The sequence below is a fragment of the Cetorhinus maximus genome, chromosome 1 (assembly GCF_964194155.1).
Source record: "Cetorhinus maximus chromosome 1, sCetMax3.hap1.1, whole genome shotgun sequence".
NCBI lineage: Eukaryota > Metazoa > Chordata > Chondrichthyes > Lamniformes > Cetorhinidae > Cetorhinus > Cetorhinus maximus.
Window position 1 is genome coordinate 108,013,145 of NC_135879.1, and position 24,272 is coordinate 108,037,416.

Genomic DNA, 24,272 nt, shown 5'->3' on the forward strand with positions numbered 1-24,272 from the left:
TGGGTGGGCCAATTAAGGCCCGCCCAACAGGAAGCGCTTCCTGTTTGGGGGGGAGGGATTCCCCAACTGTCAGAGAGCGCTCGTTGGCGCATGCGTGCGAAAGAGCGCACATCTCCCTGAGACTAAGTGCTGCCTCAGGGAGAGCGCTGACGGTGTGTGAAATTTTAAAAATAGAAAAATTTAAAAATTATTAACATGTCCCCCTCATGTGACAATGTCACATATGATGGGACATGTTAATAAATATCACAAAAACTTTATTAAACTTTTTTAAAACAGACATGAAACCTCATCCCGCCAGTGGATGAGGTTTCATGTTTTTTCAGAAGCCCGCTGGGGCTCCCAGCCTGCCCACCAGCCTTAAGGTTGGACGGGCAGGGCCTTTAATTGGATTAACTACCCTGTCAATGGCCTCAATTGGCCATTGCCAGGTCGGCGGGCGGACAGCTGATCGCGCTGTGCCCCCGCCTTCCTGAATATTTAAATGGGGCGGATGACATTGGGGGTTTCCTCCAACATCATCTCACGTCATTTTCGCATCTGCAAGCGGGCCCCACCCCCAGCTCGCCGATGGAAAAATTCTGCCCTATGTGTTTTACTGTTGCCTTAACAGAGGTGTAACTGGGAGTAAGATTAACTAGGGGAGCTAGGAGTTATCATACTAGTAATTTGTAAACCTATATTTACGCTTAAAATCATTTTTTATTATTAATAAATGTTTAATTTAGTTTTGTTAGAAACCTATAAGACTCGGTGGTCTTATTACTACCGAATTCAAGGCATGCATCTTGAAATAAATACAAATTGTAAAATAGTTGTGGCAGTTGTTTCAAGTTTCCCTCTGCAATTTGAACAACTCAGCATTTACCAACTGCTGTGCCATAATATCTGGTCTGACCTACATGTGACTCCAGGCCCACAGCAATGTGACTGACTCCTAAATACCCTCTGAAGTGGCCTAGCAAGCCAGTCAGTGGTATCAAACTACTAAAAGGTCAATAAAAAAGAATGAAACCAAACGGATCACCTGACCGAGGCACCGAAAACAACAAAGGCAAAACAGGGCAATCTTGTCGTGCCTACAAAGTCCTCCTTACTAACATCTGGGGGCTTGTGCCAAAATTGGAAGAGATGTCCCACATACTAGTCAAGACATAGTCATACTCACGAAATCATACTTTACAAATCGTGTCCCAGACACCACCATCACCATCCCTGGATATGTCCTGTCCCATCGGCAAGATAGGTTCAGCAGAAGTGGCAGCACAGTGGTATACAATCAGGGGGGAGTTGCCCTTGGAGGCTTCAACATCAACTCCGGATCCCATGAAGTCTCATGGCATCTGGCCAAACATGGGCAAGGAATTGCTGATTTTCACATAACACACACCCCTCAGCTGACGAATCAGTACTCCTCCATGTTGAACAGCTCTTAGAGGAAGCACTGAGGCTGGCAAGGGTGCAGAATGCACTCTGGGTGGAGAACTTCAATGTTCATCACCAAGAGTGGCTCGGTAAGACCAACACAGGCCGAGCTGGCCAAGTCCTAAACGACATAGCTGCTAGACTGGGTCTGCGGCAGGTGGTGAAGAAACCAACAAGAGGGAAAAACATACTTGACTTCATCCTTACCAACCTGCCTGCTACAGATGCATCTGTCCATGACAATATTGGTAGGAGTGACCACCGCACAGTCCTTGTGAGGTGTAAGTCCCTTCTTCACATTGAGGATACCCTCCATTGTGTAGTGTGGCACTACCATCGTGCTAAATGGGATAGATGTCTAAATGGGATAGATTTCAAACAGACCTAGCAACTCAAAACTGGGCAACCATGAGGCGCTGTGAGCCATCAGCAGCAGCAGAATTGTACTCAAACACAATCTGTCTCCTCATGGCCTGGCATATCCCCCACTCTACCATTACCACCAAGCCACAGGATCAACCCTGGTTCAATGAAGTGTTCAGGAGGGCATGCCTGGAGCAGCACCAGGCATGCCTAATCATGACGTGTCAATTTGGTGAAGCTACAACACAGGACTACTTGCGTGCCAAACAGCATAAGCAGCAAGTGATAGACAGAGCTAAGCGAACTCACAACCAATGGATCAGATCTTTATTTAATTCATTTGCAGGATGTGGGCGTTGCTAGCTGGGCCAGCATTTATTGCACATCCCTAGTTGCCCTTGAGAAGGTGGTGGTGAGCTGCCTTCTTGAACCGCTATAGTCCATGTGGTGTAGGGACACCCAAAGTGCTGTTAGGGAAGGAGTCCCAGTATTTTGACCCAACAACAGTGAAGGGACAGTGATATATTTCCAAGTCAGGATGGTGAGTGGTTTGGAGGGGAACTTCCAGGTGGTGGTGTTCTCATCTATCTGCTGACCTTGTCCTTCTAGATGGTAGCAGTTGTGGGTTTCAAAGTTGCTGACTGAGGAGCCTTAGTGAGTTTCTGCAGTGCATCTTATAGATGGTCATCACCAAGAGTGGCTCGGTAAGACCAACACAGGCCGAGTTGGCCAAGTCCTAAACGACATAGCTGCTAGACTGGGTCTGCAGCAGGTGGTGAAGAAACCAACAAGAGGGAAAAACATACTTGACCTCATCCTTACCAACCTGCCTGCTACAGATGCATCTGTCCATGACAATATTGGCAGGAGTGACCACCGCACAGTCCTTGTGAGGTCTAAGTCCCTTCTTCACATTGAGGATACCCTCCATTGTGCTGGAATCATTGGCTACGATTCATCAGTGGTGGAGGGAGTGAATGTTTGTGGATGGGGTGCCAATCAAGTGGGTTGCTTTGTCCTGGATGATGTCAAGCTTCTTGAGTGTTGCTGGAGCTGCACTCATCCAGGCAAGTGGAGAGTATTCCATCACACTCCTGACGTGCCTTGTAGATGGTGGACAGACTTTGGGGAGTCAGGAGGTGAGTTACTCTTCGCAAGGTTCCTAGCCTCTGACCTGCTCTTGTAATGACAGTATTCATATGGCCAGTCCAGTTAAGCTCTGTAGACCTGCTACATACAGTCATGAATGGTGGTGGGCAATTAAACAACTCACTGGAGGATGAGGCTCCACAAATATCCCCATCCTCAATGATGGGGGAGCCCAGCGCATCAGTACAAAAGATACGGCTGAAGCATTCGCAACAATCTTCAGCCAGAAGTGCCGAGTGATTGATCCATCTTGGCCTCCTGCGGAGGCCCCCAGCATCACAGATGCCAGTCTTCAGCCAATTCGATTCACTCCACATGATATCAAGAAATGACTGAAGGCATTGGATACTGCATAGGCTATGGAGCCTGACAATATTCCGGCAATTACACTGAAGACATGCTCCAGAACTTGCTGTGCCCTTAGCCAAGCTGTTCCAGTACAGCTACAACACTGGCATCTACCCAGCAATGTGGAAAATTGTCTAGGAATATCCTGTACACAAAAAGCAGGATAAATCCAACCTGGCCAATTACCATCCCGTCAATCTACTCTCCATCATCAGTAAAGTGATGGAAGGGGTCATCAGCTGTGCTATCAAGCCGCACTTGCTTATCAATAACCTGCTCACAGACGCCCAATTTGGGATCAGCCAGGGTCACTTAGCTCCCGACCTCATTACAACCTTGGTCCAAACATGGACAAAAGAGCTGAACTCCAGAAGTGAAGTGACATCAAGGCTGTATTTGACTGAGAGTGGCATCAAGGAGCCTAAGCAAAACTGGAGTCAATGGGAATCATTGGTTGGAGTCATACTTAGCACAAAGTAAGATGGTTGTGGTGGTTGGAGGTCAATCATCTCAGTTCCTAGACATCATTGCAGGAGTTCCTCAGAGTAGTATCTAGGCCCAATCATCTTCAGCTGCTTCATCCACTACCTTCCTTCCATCATAAGGTCAGAACTGGGGATGTTTGCTGATGATTGCACAATGTTCAGCAGCATTCACAACTCTTCAGATACCAAAGCAGCCCATGTCCAAATGCAGAAAGACCTGGACAATATCCAGGCTTGGGCTGACAAGTGGCAAGTAACAGTCATGCCACACAAGTGTCAGGCAATGACCATCTCCAACAAGAGGGAATCTAACCATCGCCCCTTGACATTCAATGGCATTACCATTGCTGAATCCCACACTATCAACATCCTGGGGGGTATCACTGACCCGAAGCTGAACTGGACTAGCCATATAAATACTGTGGCTACAAGAGCAGGTCAGAGACTAGGTATTCTGCAGTGAGTAACTCACCTCCTGACTCCCCAAAGCCTGTCCACCATCTACAAGGCACAAGTCTGGAGAGTGATGGAATACTCTCCACTTGCCTGGATGAGTGCAGCTCCAACAACACTCAAGAAGCTCAACACCATTCAGGGCAAAGCAGTGTGCTTGATTGGCACCCCCACCATAAACATTCACTCCCTCCTCCACCGACGGGTAATAGCCGCAGTGTGTTACTATCTACAAGATGCACTGCAGCAACTCACCAAGGCTCAATAAGCAGCACCTTCTAAACCCACAACCGCTACCATCTAGAATGACAAGAGCAGCAGATAGATGGGAACATCACCACCTGGAAGTTCCCCTCCAAGGCACTCACCATCTTGGCTTGGAACTATATCACCGTTCCTTCACTGTCATTGGGTCAAATTCCTTGAACTCCCTTCCTAACAGTACTGTGGGTGTACTTATACCACTTGGACTGCAGTAGTCAAGAAGGCAGCTCACCACCACCTTCCCAAGGGAAATTTGAAATGGGTAATAAATGTTGGCTTAGCCAGTATTGCCTACACCCACTAAGTGAATTAAAAAAAATAAAAGCATTGGTTGTTTTTCCACTTCTGAATTTTGATATGGAAAAACTGCTTCTATTTTAACTCTTAATTATTTTGAAAGTTGTATGGAACAGACAGAAATTTCCTTATTGACATATTAACATTCATGATTACAGAATAGCATAACAAAACTATAAATGTGGCATAAAGACAACAACAAGCAACTGGAACTTTTACAGGAGCAACAAGATCAACATTGTGATGGTGAATCAAATGACTTAGGGAAGATTTTCTTTGCCCTCAAATTTCCTATCTCAAAGAACAATTCAGAACATTTATACTAGTTATCTTAAGTCAGATAAAATGGCCTCTTACTGTATCTCTTTGGTCCATCTTCCAAGCAGAATGAAAGTGTTAATGTTGCATCATCTTCAAAAAACTCTGTAGCAAAGGCATCCCACCACAGGTTGTCACTATCCTATGGACAAAGAATTTTGGAAAAGTGAGCAATCAATGCTGAGCATCCAACTGATTTAGGTAGAACATAAAACTGTCACAGAATATGCTCAATCTGAAGATTATTCATTTTGAAAATTAAAGTACTGCATTTTTTTCACATTTCGGAGATAAAGCAGTTAAAGGTATGTCTTCAATATGTGGGTGGTAACCTGGTGAAGTGCTTATTGTTATAGAACTCATCCTATCTTCATTTCAACAATGGAATACAAAAGTGGGTATGATAATGAGCGGATCTGTTACGTTGGAATACCACCTATGTGGTGGAGATGAACATTTATCCCAATGTTTCCACTCTTTAGATCTCCCAAATCATTAACTATTTTTCAAAGGAGGTGGAAATAACTCTGCACTTGTCCCAATGGCAGTGAGACAGGTGAGATCAGGAGCTCAGTGTGGGAATCGCAACTTTAAAGACACATTCTCTCATTTTACAACAATGGTGTATTCACATTCCAAAAACACACAAGCAGGATAGCTTCAGGAAGAAGGAAACAATGATGTCATCAACCTGTGGGAAAAGCTACAAATAATAACAGAATGAAAAACCATAAAAATACAGGCTGAAAACAGTGCTGATCACTCTACTTGGAGGCTGAATTAAAGTCCATTCTCTACATTTAGATTTCCTCTCGGGGGCAAGTTTACCAGCACACAAATAAATCTGAAGCAAGCTCATGCATATCTTCCTGAGCAATGAACTACGCAGGCTGCTTAATGGTGAAGGGAAGATCAGAAGTAAAAAAACGAAAGTGGAAGGAAGGCAATAATCAATCCTACATGGCACACAATGTGGTATTTTACATGCAAAGGATTTGAAAGGACTCTCTTTGAAGGGTGCAGCTACAAAACACTCAAGATGTTTGACACAATCTAGGACAAAATGGTTCTAATGAATGGTATCCCCACCACTCGACTCAATATTGATCACAGTCGATGCAGTATGTACAATCCACAGGATGCAAATCAGCAATTTACTTTGATAGCAACGTTGTCCCTTCCCTCCCTCTATCATCAACGGAGAGAAGAATAGCAATGCTGTGGAAACACCATCCAAGCTCTGCTCCCAAGTCACACACCAGCCTAGCTTGCATGTATATCAGTGTTTCTTTATCACTACTGGGTCAATATCCTGGTAGCTTTAACCTAACACCATTATGGGAGCTTCATTGCCACAAGGATAACAGCAGTTCAAGGAAAACATCCAACGTGACCTTCTCAGGGTTACTAGGGATGGGCAATAAATACAGTGGTGCCAAGATCAACCACATCCCAAAAACAAATATTTTAAAAGTGTAGTCGCTATAAATTATCAATGTAATGCTTGATTTTTTTTTTATTTTACAGGTCCCATTATTTGATATCTGCTCAGCATTACTAACATTGTCATCAACTTTCTAAGCACAGCGTATGAAATTTTATGGTAATAGGGAGAAATACAACATCTACCTCTAGATATTTAATCTATTTAGAGTTTTTGCTTTGGAAGCAGTCAGCAATCTGGGCACAAATTGCATCAATTTTCCGAATTGATTTTGTGGCTCAAGTTACTGTTCAAACTCATTTACATAATCATACACATAAAATTGTCCACGCAGTAGCACAATTGAGAAATGTTTAAGAACTTCATTCTTTTTGCATTAAAAAGTGCTTTTGCATCTAAAAACAAAGCTTAATTTTAAGAGCCTCCTCAAAAGCCTGCAAACGAGTGCAAAGAGTGCAAACCTGCCATGGTCATTAACTTGATCCGGGATGTGGCCAGTTTTGTCAGCAGGATTGTAACTCTTGGGTGTCACTTGCAGGCCTGACATTGAAACCTTCCCAAAGTCAACATGACATCACTACCAGCAGGTGAGAGTCAAAATTTGTGCAAAACGTGAGGTCAGGTCACCAGAATTTATCCATGGAAATGGTCACCAGCAAGCTAACTAAGGAACTGGGAGGAAACCAGAAAGTTTGTGATTGGGGAGTGCGTAGCCTTCATAGTTAAAACGGCACAAGCATGCCCATGATTTCACTGGAACACAGCTTTACGATTGGTATTAGACAAGTTGAAATAGTGGGGGTCAGGAACATGTCAGTAATGTGGGGCAAACCTCTGCCCTCCAACCATCCCTGCCAGGTTGGTTGGGTTAAAATAAGTCCAATAATCTTAGAATTCAAACAAAGCAATTTAGAAGTGAAAGTTAGGAAAATATTACAAAGAGATGTGACAATGTGGCACATATGGCTCCAGGAGAAAAGTAGGTTCAATCAGCCAAATGGTCTATCACTGTTCCTCTAATATGATTGAGTCATTACCTCAGAATGGCTGCATTTGTGAATTTTCCTGGTCAACATTGCGGGGGTACATCAACAGTTTCAATTGGCACTCCTTCCAATTTCAGCTAACCAATGTCAGCATTAAGCAAACCCACCTGCAGAATCAGGCTTCATCCTTCTGCTAGGTTGAGAAGGTCATTTAAAATCATTACAGTCTCCAGATAAATTGAACTTTCATCCATCAATCTAGGCTAGTTTGAAATCCAGATCCCATAAATAAAATGCTGAAGTTGGAGAATTCCAGTCGGTGCAGGAGCGGCGTCTTAATTAGTTCATTTGTCTACCCACCACAAGCAGCAGGTAGCCATCCCACCCTGACCCAGCCACCTGGGAAATGGCCTGGAGGTGCGATTGTGCAGGGAAACCACCATGCTAGTCAACAACAAGAAATTCCGGGCCCACTTACCTCCAGAGCTGGTTAAAAATTCAAGCCAAAGTGTCTAATCCACTTATGACCCTTATGACCTGAGTAAATATTCTATGCCACACTAATTTTTGCATCATGTTTGCAGTGCTTGAAGTCATAGAGTCACAGAGGTCTACAGCACAGAAAAAGGCCCTTTAGCCCATCGAGTCTGCACCAGTCAAATAAGTACCCAGCTATTCTAATCCCACTTTCCAGCACTAGGCCCATAGCCTTGTATGCCATGACATCACAAGTGCACATCCAAATACTTCTTAAATGTTATGAGGGTTTCTGCCTCTACCACCCTTTCAGGCAGTGAGTTCCAGATTCCCAACACATTCTGGGTGAAAAAATTCTTCCTCACATCCCCTCTAAACCACTTGCCCCTTACCTTAAATCTATGTCCCCTGGTTATTGATCCCTCCACCAAGAGAAAAAGTTCCTTCCTGTCTACCCTATCTATGCCCCTCATAATTTTATACACCTCAATCATTTCCCCCCTCAATCTCCTCTGCTCTAAGGAAAACTGATATCAACATCGCATTCCTACTAAATTGGCTCAGTGATCCATTATAGATGTTCAACCTTCCCTTTATTGCGCATCTCGGGGGAAATTGTTTTACTCAGTAAGTTGTTGTGAACTGGAATGCTCACAAGAAGAATGCAGGTTCAACAGCAACTTTCAAAAGGGGACTGGATCTCTACGAAAAAGGGAAAAAACTTTGCAGGGCTATGGGGAAAGAGCACGAGAGTGGGACTTTATTGGTAGCTTTTTCCAGCACACGCATGATGGGAAAAATAACTTCTGTTTGTGCAGTATGATTCCTCAATTAAAGTAATTATGTAATGAAAATGCCCCAAAGTTGGTTCAGATCTCGCTTTGTAATTAGCAATCTAAGTAATGCAGCATATATCAGTGTTGCTCAGGCTACATCATGACACTGTGCCATGATTAGCATGCAACCACAAAATACATAAATAATATTGTGCACCCCTTAACCTTCTCTGCTCTAAAGAGAATAATCTCAATTTCTCTAGACTCTCCTGATAAATGAAACCCCTCAGCCCCAGTACCATTCCAGTAAGTCTCCTTTGCATCCTCTATAAGGCCTTGACATCCTTTCTAAAATGTGGTGCCCAGAATTGCACAATACAGCCTGAGGTCCATTCCATGATTTATAAAGGTTTATTATAACTTCATGGTTTTTGTGCTCTACATATAAACCATGGAGCCCACATGCTTTTCGAACAGCTTCATGAACCTGTCCTGACACCTTCAAAGATTTGTGAACACGAGTCCCCAGGTCCTTCTGATTACACTCTCTCTCTTTAAAATTGTACTATTTAGTTCATATTACGTCTCCTTATTTTTCTTTCCAAAATGTATCACTTCACATTTCTCGGCATTAATTTCCATCTGGCAACTATTTACCCATTTCACCAATCTGCTATGTCCTCCTGATATCTGCTACCATCCTCCTCACTTTTTACCACTTTTCCAAGCTTTGTGGAATCTGCAAACTTTGACGTTATGCCATTGTACCCAAGCAAGTGTTTTCACCACAATACATTTAGGTTTTGCGAATGTATAGTTCACCACATCAAAATTAGAAAAGATCTACAAAACATGATTGGTAGGAGTCAATTATCAATCTGATATTGAATATGAAGTCAATGGTATTCAGTGCAATTATTTCCTGGATAACGTGAGGCCATGGCGTGTTATTATACCTGTCTATGCTCCAACAACACAATTAGGCTCTCAATCTGATTAGAATAGCATTAGACAACTCAGCACCTCCCACAGGAAGAGAGAGAAAACATTTCCCAGCAGCCAGCCCAAAGTGGCATTGGCTCATTCAACCGTTCTCATCCAGAGTTCCTAGGAAGAGCAAAGGTACCGACAGGAAAGAATAATGTTATATTTTATTCCCACCTCACAAAGAGATACCTGTGATAAATTTATACACTGAAAATTAGTTTGTGATCAATATATTTTATGATATTACTTACAATAGTCACAATGACATTAAATAATGCAAGAGTACCAGATCACAATATTTTGCTTCTCCCTCGATGGTCAAGGCAACATGGCTACTATCCATTCAGTTAACTACCATAATTCTTTAATTAGCTTAATTAATTTATTCCATTCTTTGAGCACTGTTGAAAGCTTTATTGCCCAATAATGAGATAATTAACTATAGTTACACTAAACCTCATGTCACCACAGCAGAATACCTGCCTTAACCCTGAGAAAGACCTTCATAACTCTTCTCACACTCATTGATCAACACTGTCAGCACAGTTAGTGATATAATATCCAAAGTGTTAAAATCATTTATTTTACGGAGCTGGACTTCATGGAATATCAGATGTGTAAATTTAAATATTCAGTGATTGAAATGGCTAACACTGAAGGAAACAAATTTTGCTTCAAATCACTGTCAAGACAACAGCCAAAGGTTTTTTAAAACATTCCAAACATCGTCTTCAAGTGTATTTTGCCATTATAACCTCCGCCTGGGCTCCAAATCCTCTTTTGATAATATGGCTGTGAAATAAGTAGTCATGGTAAACAGCAGAAAAGACAACATAAAAGAGTAAAGAGCACTTGATAAAGTACTGAACAAGAAAGCGGTCCTCCTTCTGAAAAAGAATCTAGGGTGAGTTGTGGTTTTGCGTTGAGTATACGTACCAAACATGGTTGCAGCAAACCTGCTGAAAGGTTATTTATCAGTGTCAGTTGGCAATCGGCACTTTCTGTGCCCTCAGCCCTATTCAATTACACAGCTGTTGAAGAGGTCCTACATCAGGCCAACTAGCATGAATGTCCAGTTGATGACACCTGATAAACTGGTATTGATTTTCACATATCACCCTTGTCAAAATAATTTATAGATGTGTCAGGGCACTTTGTAGAAAAGATCACAGGAAGACAGCCTCTAGGATTTATGAAAGGAATACACAGGTTTTGAATGCACTGCAGTAAATAATCAACAATCAGCAGGTACAGTCAATTCATAATCCAGCAACGATGGAAATGGTGAATGAATGGTGGGGGATAATGCAGCCTACCCTGACATCAATACAAGAAAGTTTTTGTATAATTCACAAAGGCAGATGTTGACCCTGTGGGATGTAAAAAAAAATCTAGTATTCAATAAGTATTACATAGTAACCTGTTACTACAGCTAAAATGTTACCACTTCAAGAATTATATCGACTTAAATTGTATGACATTTCCTGATAAGTTTTCATAGTTTCATATATCTCTGTACAGCAATGTAACTTTAATTCCAAAGGACACAACACTCTCCGAGTTATCTCATTGCATATTCCTTACAATGTCATTGAATTTTCACGAATATAAATCTTCAACATGAATGTTACTGAAACATTATCCTTGCTTCTTATTTTAAAAATTGTTAAAAGTATATAATACATCACCTTCTTCCCATGCAATGACTAGCAGAAGAAGTGCAGAAGGCATACTGCTGAAAGTCAAGTGATGCATGATATTTATCTGCACTTCATGCGCAACTTGCTTTTAGTGGAAATGGATAACTGCGAGGCCACACCTGCCACCTGAACAGCAAAATAATAACCCGTCTCACCCTTTTGTGCATTGGACTGGAAATCTTTGACTGCTGAACATTTGAAAATGCTCCATGTGGAGGAATGGCAGAACCCTATGTTTCATTCCTCAAGGGAAATTATTCACCTTGCCTCTCACCCACCTTGTTCATTCCTCCCACAGATCCGGTGTCAGGTTTATAAGGTCATAAGAAATAGGAACAGCAGTAAGTCATTCAGCCCATTGAGCCTGCTCTGCCATTCAATACGATCGTGGCTGATCTGATTGCGGCTTTAACGTTACTTTCCTGCCTGTCCCCAACGACCCTCAACTCCTATGTCGAGAAGACAAGAAGTTTCAAAGGTTTGACTTTGGATCTGCTATATACCAAAGACATTTCATATTTTTCACTGTATACTGTTGGTTCAGCATTTGAGGCACTTTGATAAATCCTCTGGGAGTTGGCCACCTGAACAATGGGCCAGATTTTGGGGTCAAAATAAGGGTGAGACTAACAGCGCTCATTGTTGTTAACGTGGAAATTATACAGCAGCTTCTGGCAGCCGTGCACACACACAGTTAAGCACAAAAGTCAGGAAGGTGCTGTCCATGATGCCCTGCCCCTTCAAAAGCTGTGCAATAATGACATCCCACCAACAGACTAATTATTCAAGTATATTGAACAACATGAAGTTTCCTCAAAGATAGAAACTAAACACAGCAGAAAAAGTCAGGGCTTGTCCATTCCAGTATAAGTAACCATTTAATGATGTATTATGTCTTAATTTTTTCCAAGCGACCTCTCTGGTCCAGAAATTTTACTTTTACATGTGTGGAGTCTGATTCATTCAGATTTTAATTATTGTTGAAGATTTTAAAAATTTATTATTTAAACCTTTTCTGTCCCTTTTATCCCTCCAAATAAATTCAATCTTTCTTTTGCTCTCTATTTTGCTACCTGTTGTAATGAAAGTCACGTATGAAAGCCATGTAAAATCACGGTGCGGTGCCAATTGCGGGTGGTGGTTGCCTTCCCAACCGCCCCCACTGAGCACCTCTGCCAAGGGCAAAATCCTGCCCATGGAACAATGGAATTTACACATTAAAAAGAAAGAAACATATATAAAGGAGAATGAAAGGCTATGTGGCAGAAGGCCAAGTGAGATCTAGCAGGCATGTGTGAAATAGCCTTAATGAAGCCTCCAGCATTTGTGCATAAGTCTGCTGTATGACAAAACTGAAGTTAGGGTAAAGCCATTTGGAATTCCACTGTCAAGTGGGTATTGTATTAACTTGCTGATTCTGCTTTAAATCTAAAATCTATTTTGGACTGTTGCCTTAAAGGGACTGTAACTGGAGGTCAAGCTAATTAGGAATTTTAGGAGTTATTATGGTAGTAAGTGATTATAGTCTTATGTATGCACTTGAAATCTTTTATATTTTGATAATAAATATTTTAGTTTAATTGTTAAAATCTCTAAAGGTCTTGGTGGGCTCATTACTACTTAAGTTAGCACACAAATATTCTCGTAATAAATACAAATTGCAAAACCGTTGCGATAGTGCGACCAAGTTTCCCTTGTGGATTTGGTCCACCTGGCATACATCATCTGCCACGTCATAACACTGTACCTGATTTGACACAAAATTAAATGTTCTGACACTTCATTAACAATTCTTCAATCTGATTGATTAACGCAATGCACAATTGCTTGCCTTGTTCACACAGGTGCCAGATCCCCTAGAAAGGTCGCTGTGATTTTTAACTCTCTAATTTATACTAAGTTCCAATCCAAAATCCTTTCCAAAAATCTTTAGACAAGTGTAAGTGTAATGAATGGCTGGCGCCATTTGCTAGCCACTGACTGCAAAGTCCAGCCCAATTATTTTAGATCAACTTAGTTTTACATCAAGGGCCTCAATTATGTTGGATCAACTTAGTTACCGCAGTGTTTCCTGCTGTGTCACCCAAGTGCCTTATCCGAGTATTTTACAATGTGTAGCTTGCCAAACACTTGTTGCAATTTATCACAAATGACAGCAAAACAAACAATGATTTGCTATAATATGGAAGCAGGCTAAGTGAACATTTCTTCTGTGTATGAATTGTAGCAATATCATAAAACGTATTTATGTTTTTATTGCATCTAGCACATGGAGGAAACTTTCCCCCACTGATGTTAAAATACTGCTCTGGCAATGCCACCACAAAAATTAAGGGCAGAATTTTATGTCCTGTGGGCATACGCGCGTCTGACCCGATTGGGCGTAAAATCGCACAAGATGGTGTTGTGCGAGCGTCGACATCATCTTGCACGATATTTCACTCGGTGGGCACGCACAAAGGCCGGAAGCGCGCCTGCCGACAATTAAAAGAGCAATTAAGCCCATTAACGGCGTAATTGTCTGCGATTTTCGTGGCCCATCCATCCTTACAGTTGCGGACGGGTGTATCGGCCAGGCGGCCTTTACATTTTTCATCAAACCTCATCCAAGGGCAGGATGAAATCTCTGTTAGGAAATAAAGTAAAAATAAATATCAGGGGCAGCATTTTTATGAGGTATGCTTTCGGGTTCTTGATTGTGATGCATGGGCGTTTTTTTGCAGATTTTTAGAGCTTTACTTCATTATCCATGGGTCTGCAGCAACCTGAGGCAGCTGTCTGCCCTTCAGGGAGCTTTCTTGCAGCGCTCACCCACGCCCGCTGTAATGTCATCACCTGCCCTCTTTCCACCCCCACCCCGGCAGCGCTGAGCTTTTCAGCATGCGTTTCAAGCTGGCTGGCTGTTAATTGGCTAGCCAGCGTGAAATTGCAGTCGTGAGCTGATCGCAGTCAGGGGTCCATTTCCCAGCTGCTCCCAGGCCCGCCGGTCATGTGAGCCCGATGACCGAAAAAGTCAGCCCTAAGTGTGTTTAATTGTTTACTAAAGTCTTAAATCTCACAAACCACAACAGATTGAGCGAGGTGATTAATTTCACACTGTCACAGTTGAACAAAAACTATCTTTACACTGCATCCTATCACGTCAAATGAATAACTTTTGGAAAGAAGTGATTGCCTAGATAAAACAAACTCATGGAAAGATTAATCATAAATAGTGGATTAACAGCTTTCCTGGACATGACGTTGCAACATCTCTTGAGCTGATGTGTTAACTTGCTCTTCTTTGCAGTCTTTATTGTTATATTTCAGTTTTTAAAAATCCCATGAACTCCACCACCATAAATCACAATTATTTATTAATAATGGTAATGTACAAACCATTCACTAAAATGGTTTATGTAAAATACAAATTACTAACTGAACTTACAAACATCATGATGAGACATCACTGCAGTTCTCTTGTTTTTCACCCTCTACCCAAAACTGTCTTGGTCAATGAATGTATACCTACAGGCGTCCAGTGAGGGCGAGTCATTCAGAAACCTAACAACCAAAAACCTAACCCAGTTATTTGTAGCAAGTAGATTTGTACGAGGATAACTGACTTAGTGGGATAATTTTATTTTGGTCAACTACGTAGAACCACTTGACCTTGGTCAGTAATTCTTTATAAATTTCTGTGACCCATCAAAATTAAATTTTCCTTGTCCTGCAGATGTTGATTCTTACTGGTATGCAGCTCCACAGGTGCTGGTAGTTCTTCAGTGCTTAGCAAAAATGGAAATTCTTTATTCTTTACAGGGAAAGTCAGAGAGAAAAAAAAACTATTATCGATGTTGGAAAACAAAAACAAAAATACCTGGAAAAACTCAGCAGGTCTGGCAGCATCTGCGGAGAGGAACACAGTTAACGTTTCGAGTCCGAATGACCCTTCAACAAAACTAAGTAAAAATAGAAGAGAGGTGAAATATAAGCTGGTTGGGGGGGGGGGGTCAAGTAGAGCAGGACAGAGGGCCAGTGATAGGTGGAGATAACCAAAAGATGTCACAGACAAAAGGACAAAGAGGTGTTGAAGGTGGTGATAAGGTGGTGGCCCAACCAGCTTATATTTCACCTCTCTTCTATTTTTACTTAGTCCTGTTGAAGGGTCATTCGGACTCGAAACGTTAACTGTGTTCCTCTCCGCAGATGCTGCCAGACCTGCTGAGTTTTTCCAGGTATTTTTGTTTTTATTTTGGATTTCCAGCATCCGCAATTTTTTGCTATTATCGATGTTGGCCTTGGCTCAGTGGTAGTATTCATGCCGTTGAATCAGAAGATTATGGGTTCAAGTCCCAAGCCAGAGACCTGAGCAATTTTTACTAACACTTTCTGGTAGTGCTGCCTGATCAGAAGCACCAACTATTGTCCTATCAGGTAGATGTAAAAGATCCAATGCACTGTTCAAATAACAGAAGAAGATTTTATCCCTCAACCAACATAATCAAAAACAGATTATCTGCTTGTTCATTTCGAGTCCTCACTTGAGGACTTGAAACATCAACTCTTTTCTTCTCCGCCGATGCTGCCAGACCTGCTGAGTTTTTCCAGGTAATTCTGTTTTTGTTGAGAAATTAAGAGGCTTAATGATTTGAACGGCCTTTATTTGCTCTAGATTTTATTGTACTATAAGTGAATTTAGAAAATGAGCATTGGTACGTTCTTATTCCATGAAAAGTATCCCATCCAACACCAATCCTGTGTGCATACACAACACGTGATGTATGTATATCTATGCAATTTTCCAATAGGATCTAGTTAAGACACTGATTAATTTTTAAACTCCTTAGCCTGCAGGGCACATCAGGGCACATCAATGAACAGAGATTAGCTAACTCAGATCCATGATCATCCTGGTTAGCATAGTACCATACCACTTTATATTGTATCCTGAACCATCACTCAGTCAGAAGGTAAACAAATTGAAATGCATTTTCACATGTTCCTTTCCAATAATATCAGGATATACCAAGATATTGAAAGGGATGCTTCTTTGTGAAAAATGCTTGGCAAACCTATTTTGTTTGGAGATGGAGAAAAGTCAGAAAGGTTATGAGTCAAATTAGTCATGAAATTGGTCTTGATTTTACAATAGAAATAATGGTGAGGATATCGGCACTTGCCAGTATTAAAGAGTAACTTGGGGCAGAACTTTGCCCTTGATGGGCAGGCGGGCCCCACCGGCTCGGCGGCGGCTGGACAGCCGACCCCCTCCGCCGAAACGGGGCTCGTCGCCATTTTGAGTGGGCGGGCCAATTAAGGCTGTCCGCCCGCCTTCCTGAAAATTTAAAGGGATCGGGATGACGTTGGGGTTTCCTCCCGACATCATCCCGCGTAATTTTCCCATCGGTGAGTGGGCCCCGCCCTCAAATCGCCGACGGGAAAATTCTGGCCTTGGTGTTCGCATATATGCAGTTTAATCAGGAAATCAGGAAGCTGCTATCTGAGTTGCCCTGTACCTCCAATGTTTCTTTACACCAGTATCTGGCCAAGAGAAGCAGCACAGAAGCACTTGGAAGGGGGTGAAGTTGCTGTACTCACATGATGATAGATGCCCCCTAAACATGCCAGCAAAAGTTAGGGCTTAACCATTGAAGGATAAGTGAATTTTCAGTGTGATAAGTTTTAATTATTGCCAATCAACCTCTCTGGAACTGAAAATTAACCTTTACAAGTGTGGCATCTTATTCCTTCAGATTTTAATTATTGTTGGAGATTTTAAAAATTAAAGTTTTTCTGAGTGAGTTCTAAGATAAATAAATATAAATAAAATAAATACAGCTGCTTAACTATTTGGGAATGAACTGTATGGTATTCATTATGAAATGCTACATTTTGTAGTGCAGAGTATCACTTGCCACACATGGTAACATGCTATATTTATGATTTAAGCATCCTCTTTTATATAGTAACTTACAAATAGCATTCGAAACATAGAAGATAAAAGCAGGAGTAGGTCATTTGGCCCTTTGAGCCTGCTCACCATTCAATATGATCATGGCTGATCCTCTATCTCAACGCCATACTCCTGCTCTCTCCCCATATCTCTAGGCGCCTTTAGGGTCCAAAAATCAATCTATTTCCTTCTTAAATATATTCAGTGGCTTGGCCTCTGGTAGAGAATTCTCTTGGTAGAGAATTCCACAGGCTCACCACCCTATGAGTGAAGAAGTTTCTCCTCATCTCAGTCCTAAATGGCCTACCCCATATCTTGAGATTGTGACCCTTTGTTCTAAAGCCCCCCGCCAGAGGAAATATCATCCCTGCATCCAGTCTGTCCAGCCCTGTAGGAATTTTATAACTTTCAATGAGATCCCCTCTCAATCTTCTAAACTCCTGTGAATACAGGCCTAGTCGACTGAATCTCTCCTCATACGACAATCCTGCCATCCCAGGAATCAGTCTGGTGAACCTTTGCTGCACTCCCTCTATGACAAGTATATCCTTTCTTAGGTAAGAAGACCAAAACTGCACACAAGTCTGCACAGAACTCTGATATAAGCAATGTAAGTCTGAGATTGTGCTATTGTAAGGGGAAGGGATACAGGGTGTAGTACAGGAAGAATAGCACTTCTCCAGTGAAAGGATTGGAAAAGAGGTTTGTAAGATATAGGAAAATATGTATTTCTTGACAGGTGTCTGAAAACATATAACATTTTTCTTGCCACCTTTACATAGATTGTACAATTGCATAAATAAATGTTTATGTGTATAATAGTTGTTTTGAATTCTCAGTTTAAAAAAAATCAACTGTTCAATCATTTAGAAAACAACACAGAACAAAGATTATTCTGTACGTGTGTGTGTGTGTCACTCTGAAAGTTAACAGTTTTCCCATCCAAATTGACCATAAAATAGGTTCCTGAGTTATTATGTTGTGTCTTAAATAAAGTCTTATGGGACAACAAAGCCATAACATGTAATACCCTCTGTATCCCCACGTTTTGAGCTGCACTGGTCAATTTGCTTGCTCATGTGTAGATGCATGCTGGAGCTTCAGCCACATTTAAAAGTATGATACCAGGAATGTGTGGGTACATATATATTAGGAAAGGATTGTCAGGCTGGATCTCCTCTCATGACAAAAGAAGACTTGGTGGGTGTTAACCTAATATAAATCTTTAAAATTATGAAAGATTTTGGTAGAGTGGATACAGAGAAAATGTTTCCTCTTGTGGGGAGGAGCATAACTATAAGCCATCAATATAAGATAGTCACCAAGAAATCCAATAGGGAATTCAGAAGAAACTTCTTCACCCAAAGACAGGTAGAGGAATGTGGAACTTGCTACCACAGGGAGTAGCTGAAGTGAACAGTTTAGATACAATTAAGGGGAGACTAGTAGCATACAAGAGAGAAGGGAATTGGTGGTTACAGTATAGGTTTAGATGAAAAAAAATGGGAGGAGGCTTGAGTGGAGCATAAACACCAACATGGTCTGGTTGGCTTGAATGGCCTGTTTCTGTGTCATTTATTCTATCTAATTGTATGTGCCGTGACTGCAGAATTCTAGGCGTAGGTGTTTGTCTGGAATTGTGCTCACCTCTTTAGCTGCCAGTTTTGCCCTGGGAAGAACATTAACTCTAAAAGTCTCCAATGGGAAATTTTCATTGAATACAGAGAAAGTGCAGTACTAACATTGCATGAGCTATTTGGAAAATTAATTAATATAGAGCCAAAGAGTCATTACAACACAGGAGACCATTTGGCCCATCGAGTCCCTGACAGTTCTCTGTAGGCCAACCCAGTCAGTTCCATTCCCCCCGCCTATCCCTGTAGCCCTGCCAGCTTATTTCCCACGAGTGCCCATCCAATTTCCTTTTGAAATTATTCAGCATTTCTACTTCCACCACCCTTGCTGGCAGTTAGTGATTACCACTTCCCGCATAAAAAATTCTTCTACACATCCCCTCTCTATCTCTTGCTCAAAGCTTAATTTGTGTCCCTTAATTTTTGCATGATCAGCTAATGAGGATAGCTTTTCTCTATCACCTTATCTAAACCTGTCATAATCTTGTAGACCTCTATCCAGCCTCCCCTCAACCTCCTTTGCTCCAAGGAGAACAAGCCTAGCTTCTCCAACCTAACCTCGTAGTTAAATTCCTTCAAGCCTGGAACCAATCTGGTAAATTCCTTCTGCATCCTCTCAAGGACCCTCACATTCTTCCTAAAACGTGATGACCAGAACTAGATGTAGTACTCTAGTTGTGGCCAACAAGAGCTCTATAAAGGTTCGGCATAATTTCCCTACTTTTGCACTCAATACCTCTATTTATAAAGCCCAAGATCCTTTGCTAACTACTCTCTCAATACGTCCTGCCACCTTTCTGCACATGAAACCCCAGGTCCATGTGTCTCTGCACACTCTTTTGAACTGCGCCGAAAAAGCTATATTGGCTCTCCCCATCTTTTCTGCAATATAATCACCTCGCACTTCTCTGTATTAAATTCTGTGTGTCACTTGTCTGCACATTCTGCTAGCCTATCTATGCCCTGTTGCAGTCGATCATGTCATCCTTACTGTTTGCCAAACGTCCAAGTTTGGTATTATAGGTAAATTTTGCAATTTTACTCTGTATCCAATAACCAAGTCATTTATATACATCAATAAAATAAATAAAAGCAGTGGTCCTAGCACTAAACCGTGGAGAACTTCACTGTCTACCATCCTCCAGTCTGAAAAACAAGCATTTACCACAAAGCGGAGACAGAAACAGTTAACTTTTAGAGTCCATATGACTTCTTCAGTGCCAAAGAGGTAAAAATGTGATGGATTTATATTGTTCAAGAGGGTGCAAAGCAGGTGGAGCAAAATGGAAGGTCAGGGATAGGTGGACAGGAGAGATTGACAAAGATGTCATGGATACAAGACAAAGGGAGTGTTAATGCTAGCGTTAAAGGCTAAAGAAAGTGCTGAGAGTGGCATATAGGTAAGATAGCAGAATATATTAATAGCAAGACAAGAGCAGTAATTTCACGAGAACACCATCCCCTTCGAGCTCCCGTCAGAATCACACAATTCTGACGCCAGCATGTAGGGCTGAATTGGACAAGCGTAGTGGTTTGGCATCGCTTGCCTGTTATACGCCTCGACTGATATTCATTTCTCCTTTCTTCAAACGACTGAATATCAGGTGTGTCATATAATGGTCGGAAAATATGATTCTGTCTGTTTTGCATCATCAACCTCATCCACTTGCACCCCCATCCAGCATCCGCAGTATTTTGCTTTTATTTACCACAATGCGTTGTTTTCTCTCCTTAAGCCAATTTTTTTATCCAAGCCAACACTGACCCTGCTATTTCAAGAGCCTCAGTTTTGCCAACCAGCCTTGCTTCGTTAAATGCTTTCTTAAAATCCATATAGATAACATCCATTCCATTCCCTATATTACCCTTCTCTGTTACTTATTAGATTAGTTAAACATGATCTGCCTCTTATACGATCTGTGCTGGTTCTACTCAAAACTCTCCAAGTGCCTGTTAATTCTTTCCCTGCTTATTGTTTCTGAAACCTTACCCACCACAAATATTAAACTGACTGGCCTATAATTACTAGGAATGTCCTTACACTTGTTCTTGAACAAGAATGTCACATTTGCCATTTTCCAATCCACTGGCATCTCCCCTAAATCTAGAGGAGGTTAGAACATTATGGCAAGCCCTTATGCTATCTCCGTGATAGTACTTAACATGCTAAACTTGCACAATACGCATGTCGATGGTAAATTAAATTTAATACAGGTAATTGTGAAGTGATGGGCCTTGGTAAGAAGAATAAGGAGGCCATATACTTCTTGGAAAATGATAAACCATAACTTCTGAGCTCCCCAGTGTCGGATTTGGGGGGTACCCCAAAGGTGCGCTGGCGAATCCCTCTGGGAAGTACCCAGATAAGGGTTTGCATGGCAATTGCCCAGAAGTGCACACTTCCTCTGGAAAATTGCACTGCACTGGGAACCATCCGAAAATGTGGTTTAAATCGCAAACTTCGGATGGTTCTGTCAAGAGTTACACCAATAGTTACTCAGAAAAAGTTAGAAGGATTAAAACCTCTTCTAACTTTTGGGTAACTATTACAAACAACCGGACCGATCCACACAAGGACTCCCCCATTGACCTCCCCCGACCTCTGAACCCCCCACCTCTGACCCCTTCACCCCCCAACTTCCAACACCCCCACCTCCCCCGCCCTCCAACCCCCCTCATCCTCCAATTCCACCCCGCTCCATCCCCCCGATCCCCCCACAGGGCCACCCCACCCCCAAGTCCTATCCACTTACCTTAGACAATTACCTTCTCCCTGGCCTGTCAATTTCATTGGCCCTTTAAACTTACCTGCTTTACGGCAGCAAGTGCTGTAAAAAAGGGGGCGTGGCCTCCTTGAATCCACCGGAGGTGTACTTCGCTGGGGCCTGCGAGGAGTCTTTCGATGCAGACCCCAAGCAGCTCTGGCGAACAGAAGGGTCAGCATAATTTTCAAGAGCAGGTAAATAATTACTTATTTTTTCTAACTCCTGCGGTCTATCTCTTTTCGATGCTAGCTGGAAGTTACGGCCCAATATAAATGGAGTAGAGGAGAAGATTTATCCAGGGTTACACAAATGAATAAAAGTAACTAATAACACCGTAGCAAATCACTGGGCTAATTTCCAGAAGAACAAAACTGAAAAGCAGAGACATTGGGTGGAATTTTCTGTGTCCACTGGCGGCGGGTGTGTTTGGCAGCGTGAGCGGACAATTTGGAGAAAAGGCCAAAAGTCAGTATCATGGCGTCATGAAACCAGTTTGCAATTATCCGCTCGGCCCATCAATCGTGGGCCGTGTTTCCCACCGTTGGACGTCGGGAATACATATCATTATAGGCCCAGCTCACTGGAATCATCCACCCCCCCACCCCACCCGCTGGATTGTCCGAGCAGGCCAACGTGTTTCACAACCGGACAAAAGCGACGTGCACCTGGTGGGCTGCATTTCACTTGGGACTTGGAGGTTTGTTTGCCTATCTTCCTTCAGGCAGCACTCACGATCATCTGAACCAGGCTTCACACGCAGCATCACATCACATTTCAGGGGGCTCATGGGCAGGTCTCTACCTACCAGACCAGCCATAAGGCGGGGGTGGATTTTCAACGGCTACAGGGCTAGGGGGGTTGCTTGGGGAAAGGGAAGAAGTGGCCTCAGACAAGGGAAGAGGCTGCAGAGTAAGGGCTGTACTGGGGGAGGGGGGATGTCCCAAGGCGTGTGGGGGGGCACATATTGATCTGTGCAAGTGGCCTCAAGATGGTGAGGGCTGAGGAGGCAGTCTCCAGAGGAGATGAGGCCAGAAGGAGATGTAAGGGTGTGCGTGAGAGATAAGTGGTGATGTCCTTTGAGTTAGCAGTGAGTGAGATGCCAGTGAATGCGTGATGGCCTTGTGAGTGTGTGAGTTTAGAGTGATGAGATGGTTGTCTTACCCTGGTGGCACGGATGAGACCACTTATCCTCTATCTGCATTGGATGGCCAACCTCTTCTGTGCAGCATTGGCACTGATCACCACTGCTACTGCCTACCAAGCCAGAGTGGGTGATGTAGCTGTCCCTCCTGCGGCCAAAGTGGGGGTAGAGGACATCATGGCCGGTCTCCACGGCATCCAAAAGGCATTCCAGGGATATGTTACTGAATCAGGGGGATGCAGTCTTCTTGCCTTTCAGGGCCATGTCGTCTGTGCTGCAGTCCTGGGCTGGGAGCACTGAGAGGTGCGCATGGCTGCACTTTAAATGTGACGCCCGGCATGCTAAAGCAGCGAGTTGGCGGCGTGACGGGTGATTGAGAGCCCGCCCACCACCAAAGCAACATGTTTCCCAGGAATGTATGATTAATGAAGAGGGATTGGGACGATACAGCATGAAAAGCTGCCATTGCAGCCAATGAAAAACGTTCTTTTTCCCACCCACTGCCGCACTTAGTGCAAATCTGGGACCATTCCGCCATTATGTTAAATTTGTATGCAGCCTTGGTTAGAGCACTCTTAAGAGGGCTGTGCATAGTCCTGGTATCCATATTTCAACAAGAATGTAGAGGTGCTGAAAAAGGGTGATAGCAGAACTGAGAGGTTATACCTATCAGAAAATAATAGCCTGGGGCTCTTTTCTCTGGAAATGGGATGACTGAGAGGTAACCTAATAAAGGTTTTTAAGATTATGAAAGTGTTTGCTAGGACAGACATAGAGAAAATCTTTCCGCTTCCGGGGGAATCTAAAACTAGAGTTGATAAAAAATAAGATAATCACTGATGACAGGGAGATCAGGAGAAATTTCTCCACCCAGTGAGTGGTTATAATGTGAAAGTCACTACCACAAGAATAGTTAAGTTGAATAACAAGATGCATTTAAGGGAAGCTAGAGAAATACATGAGGGAGAAAATAGTATAAGGATATGCAGATAGAATTAGATAAAGAGGCATGGCAGGAAGTTTATGTGGAGCATAAACGCTGACATGGGCCAGTTAGGTTGAGATGCGTGTTGTTATACAATCTATGTAATTCTATGGAAAAACTATGAGCTGAATTTTATGTCCCGCGGGCGGGCACGCGCCCTACTCGATTGGACATAAAATCATGCAAGAAGATGTCGTGCGAATGCCCCACTGTCATCGCGCACTCGTGTGATATTTTGCTCGGTGGGCGCGTGCAAAAATTGGAAAAGTGCCCGCCGACAATTAAGAGAGCAATTAAGCCCATTAACGGTGTAATTCTCTCTGATTTTTCATGGCCCGTC

At 42.6% G+C, this 24,272-nt stretch overlaps 1 protein-coding gene across 16 annotated transcripts in view; it reads right to left on the bottom strand.

Moving 5' to 3' along the window:
• The window catches only part of LOC144682644 (LIM domain-binding protein 2), a 607,375-nt gene that overhangs the window by 220,559 nt on the left and 362,544 nt on the right, over positions 1 to 24,272 (bottom strand). For all 16 annotated transcript variants that reach the window (XM_078545304.1, XM_078545294.1, XM_078545256.1 and 13 more), the window contains one exon: positions 5,142 to 5,244. In XM_078545304.1, the coding sequence (XP_078401430.1) occupies positions 5,142 to 5,244 (103 nt within the window). The remainder of the gene's footprint in view (positions 1 to 5,141; positions 5,245 to 24,272) is intronic.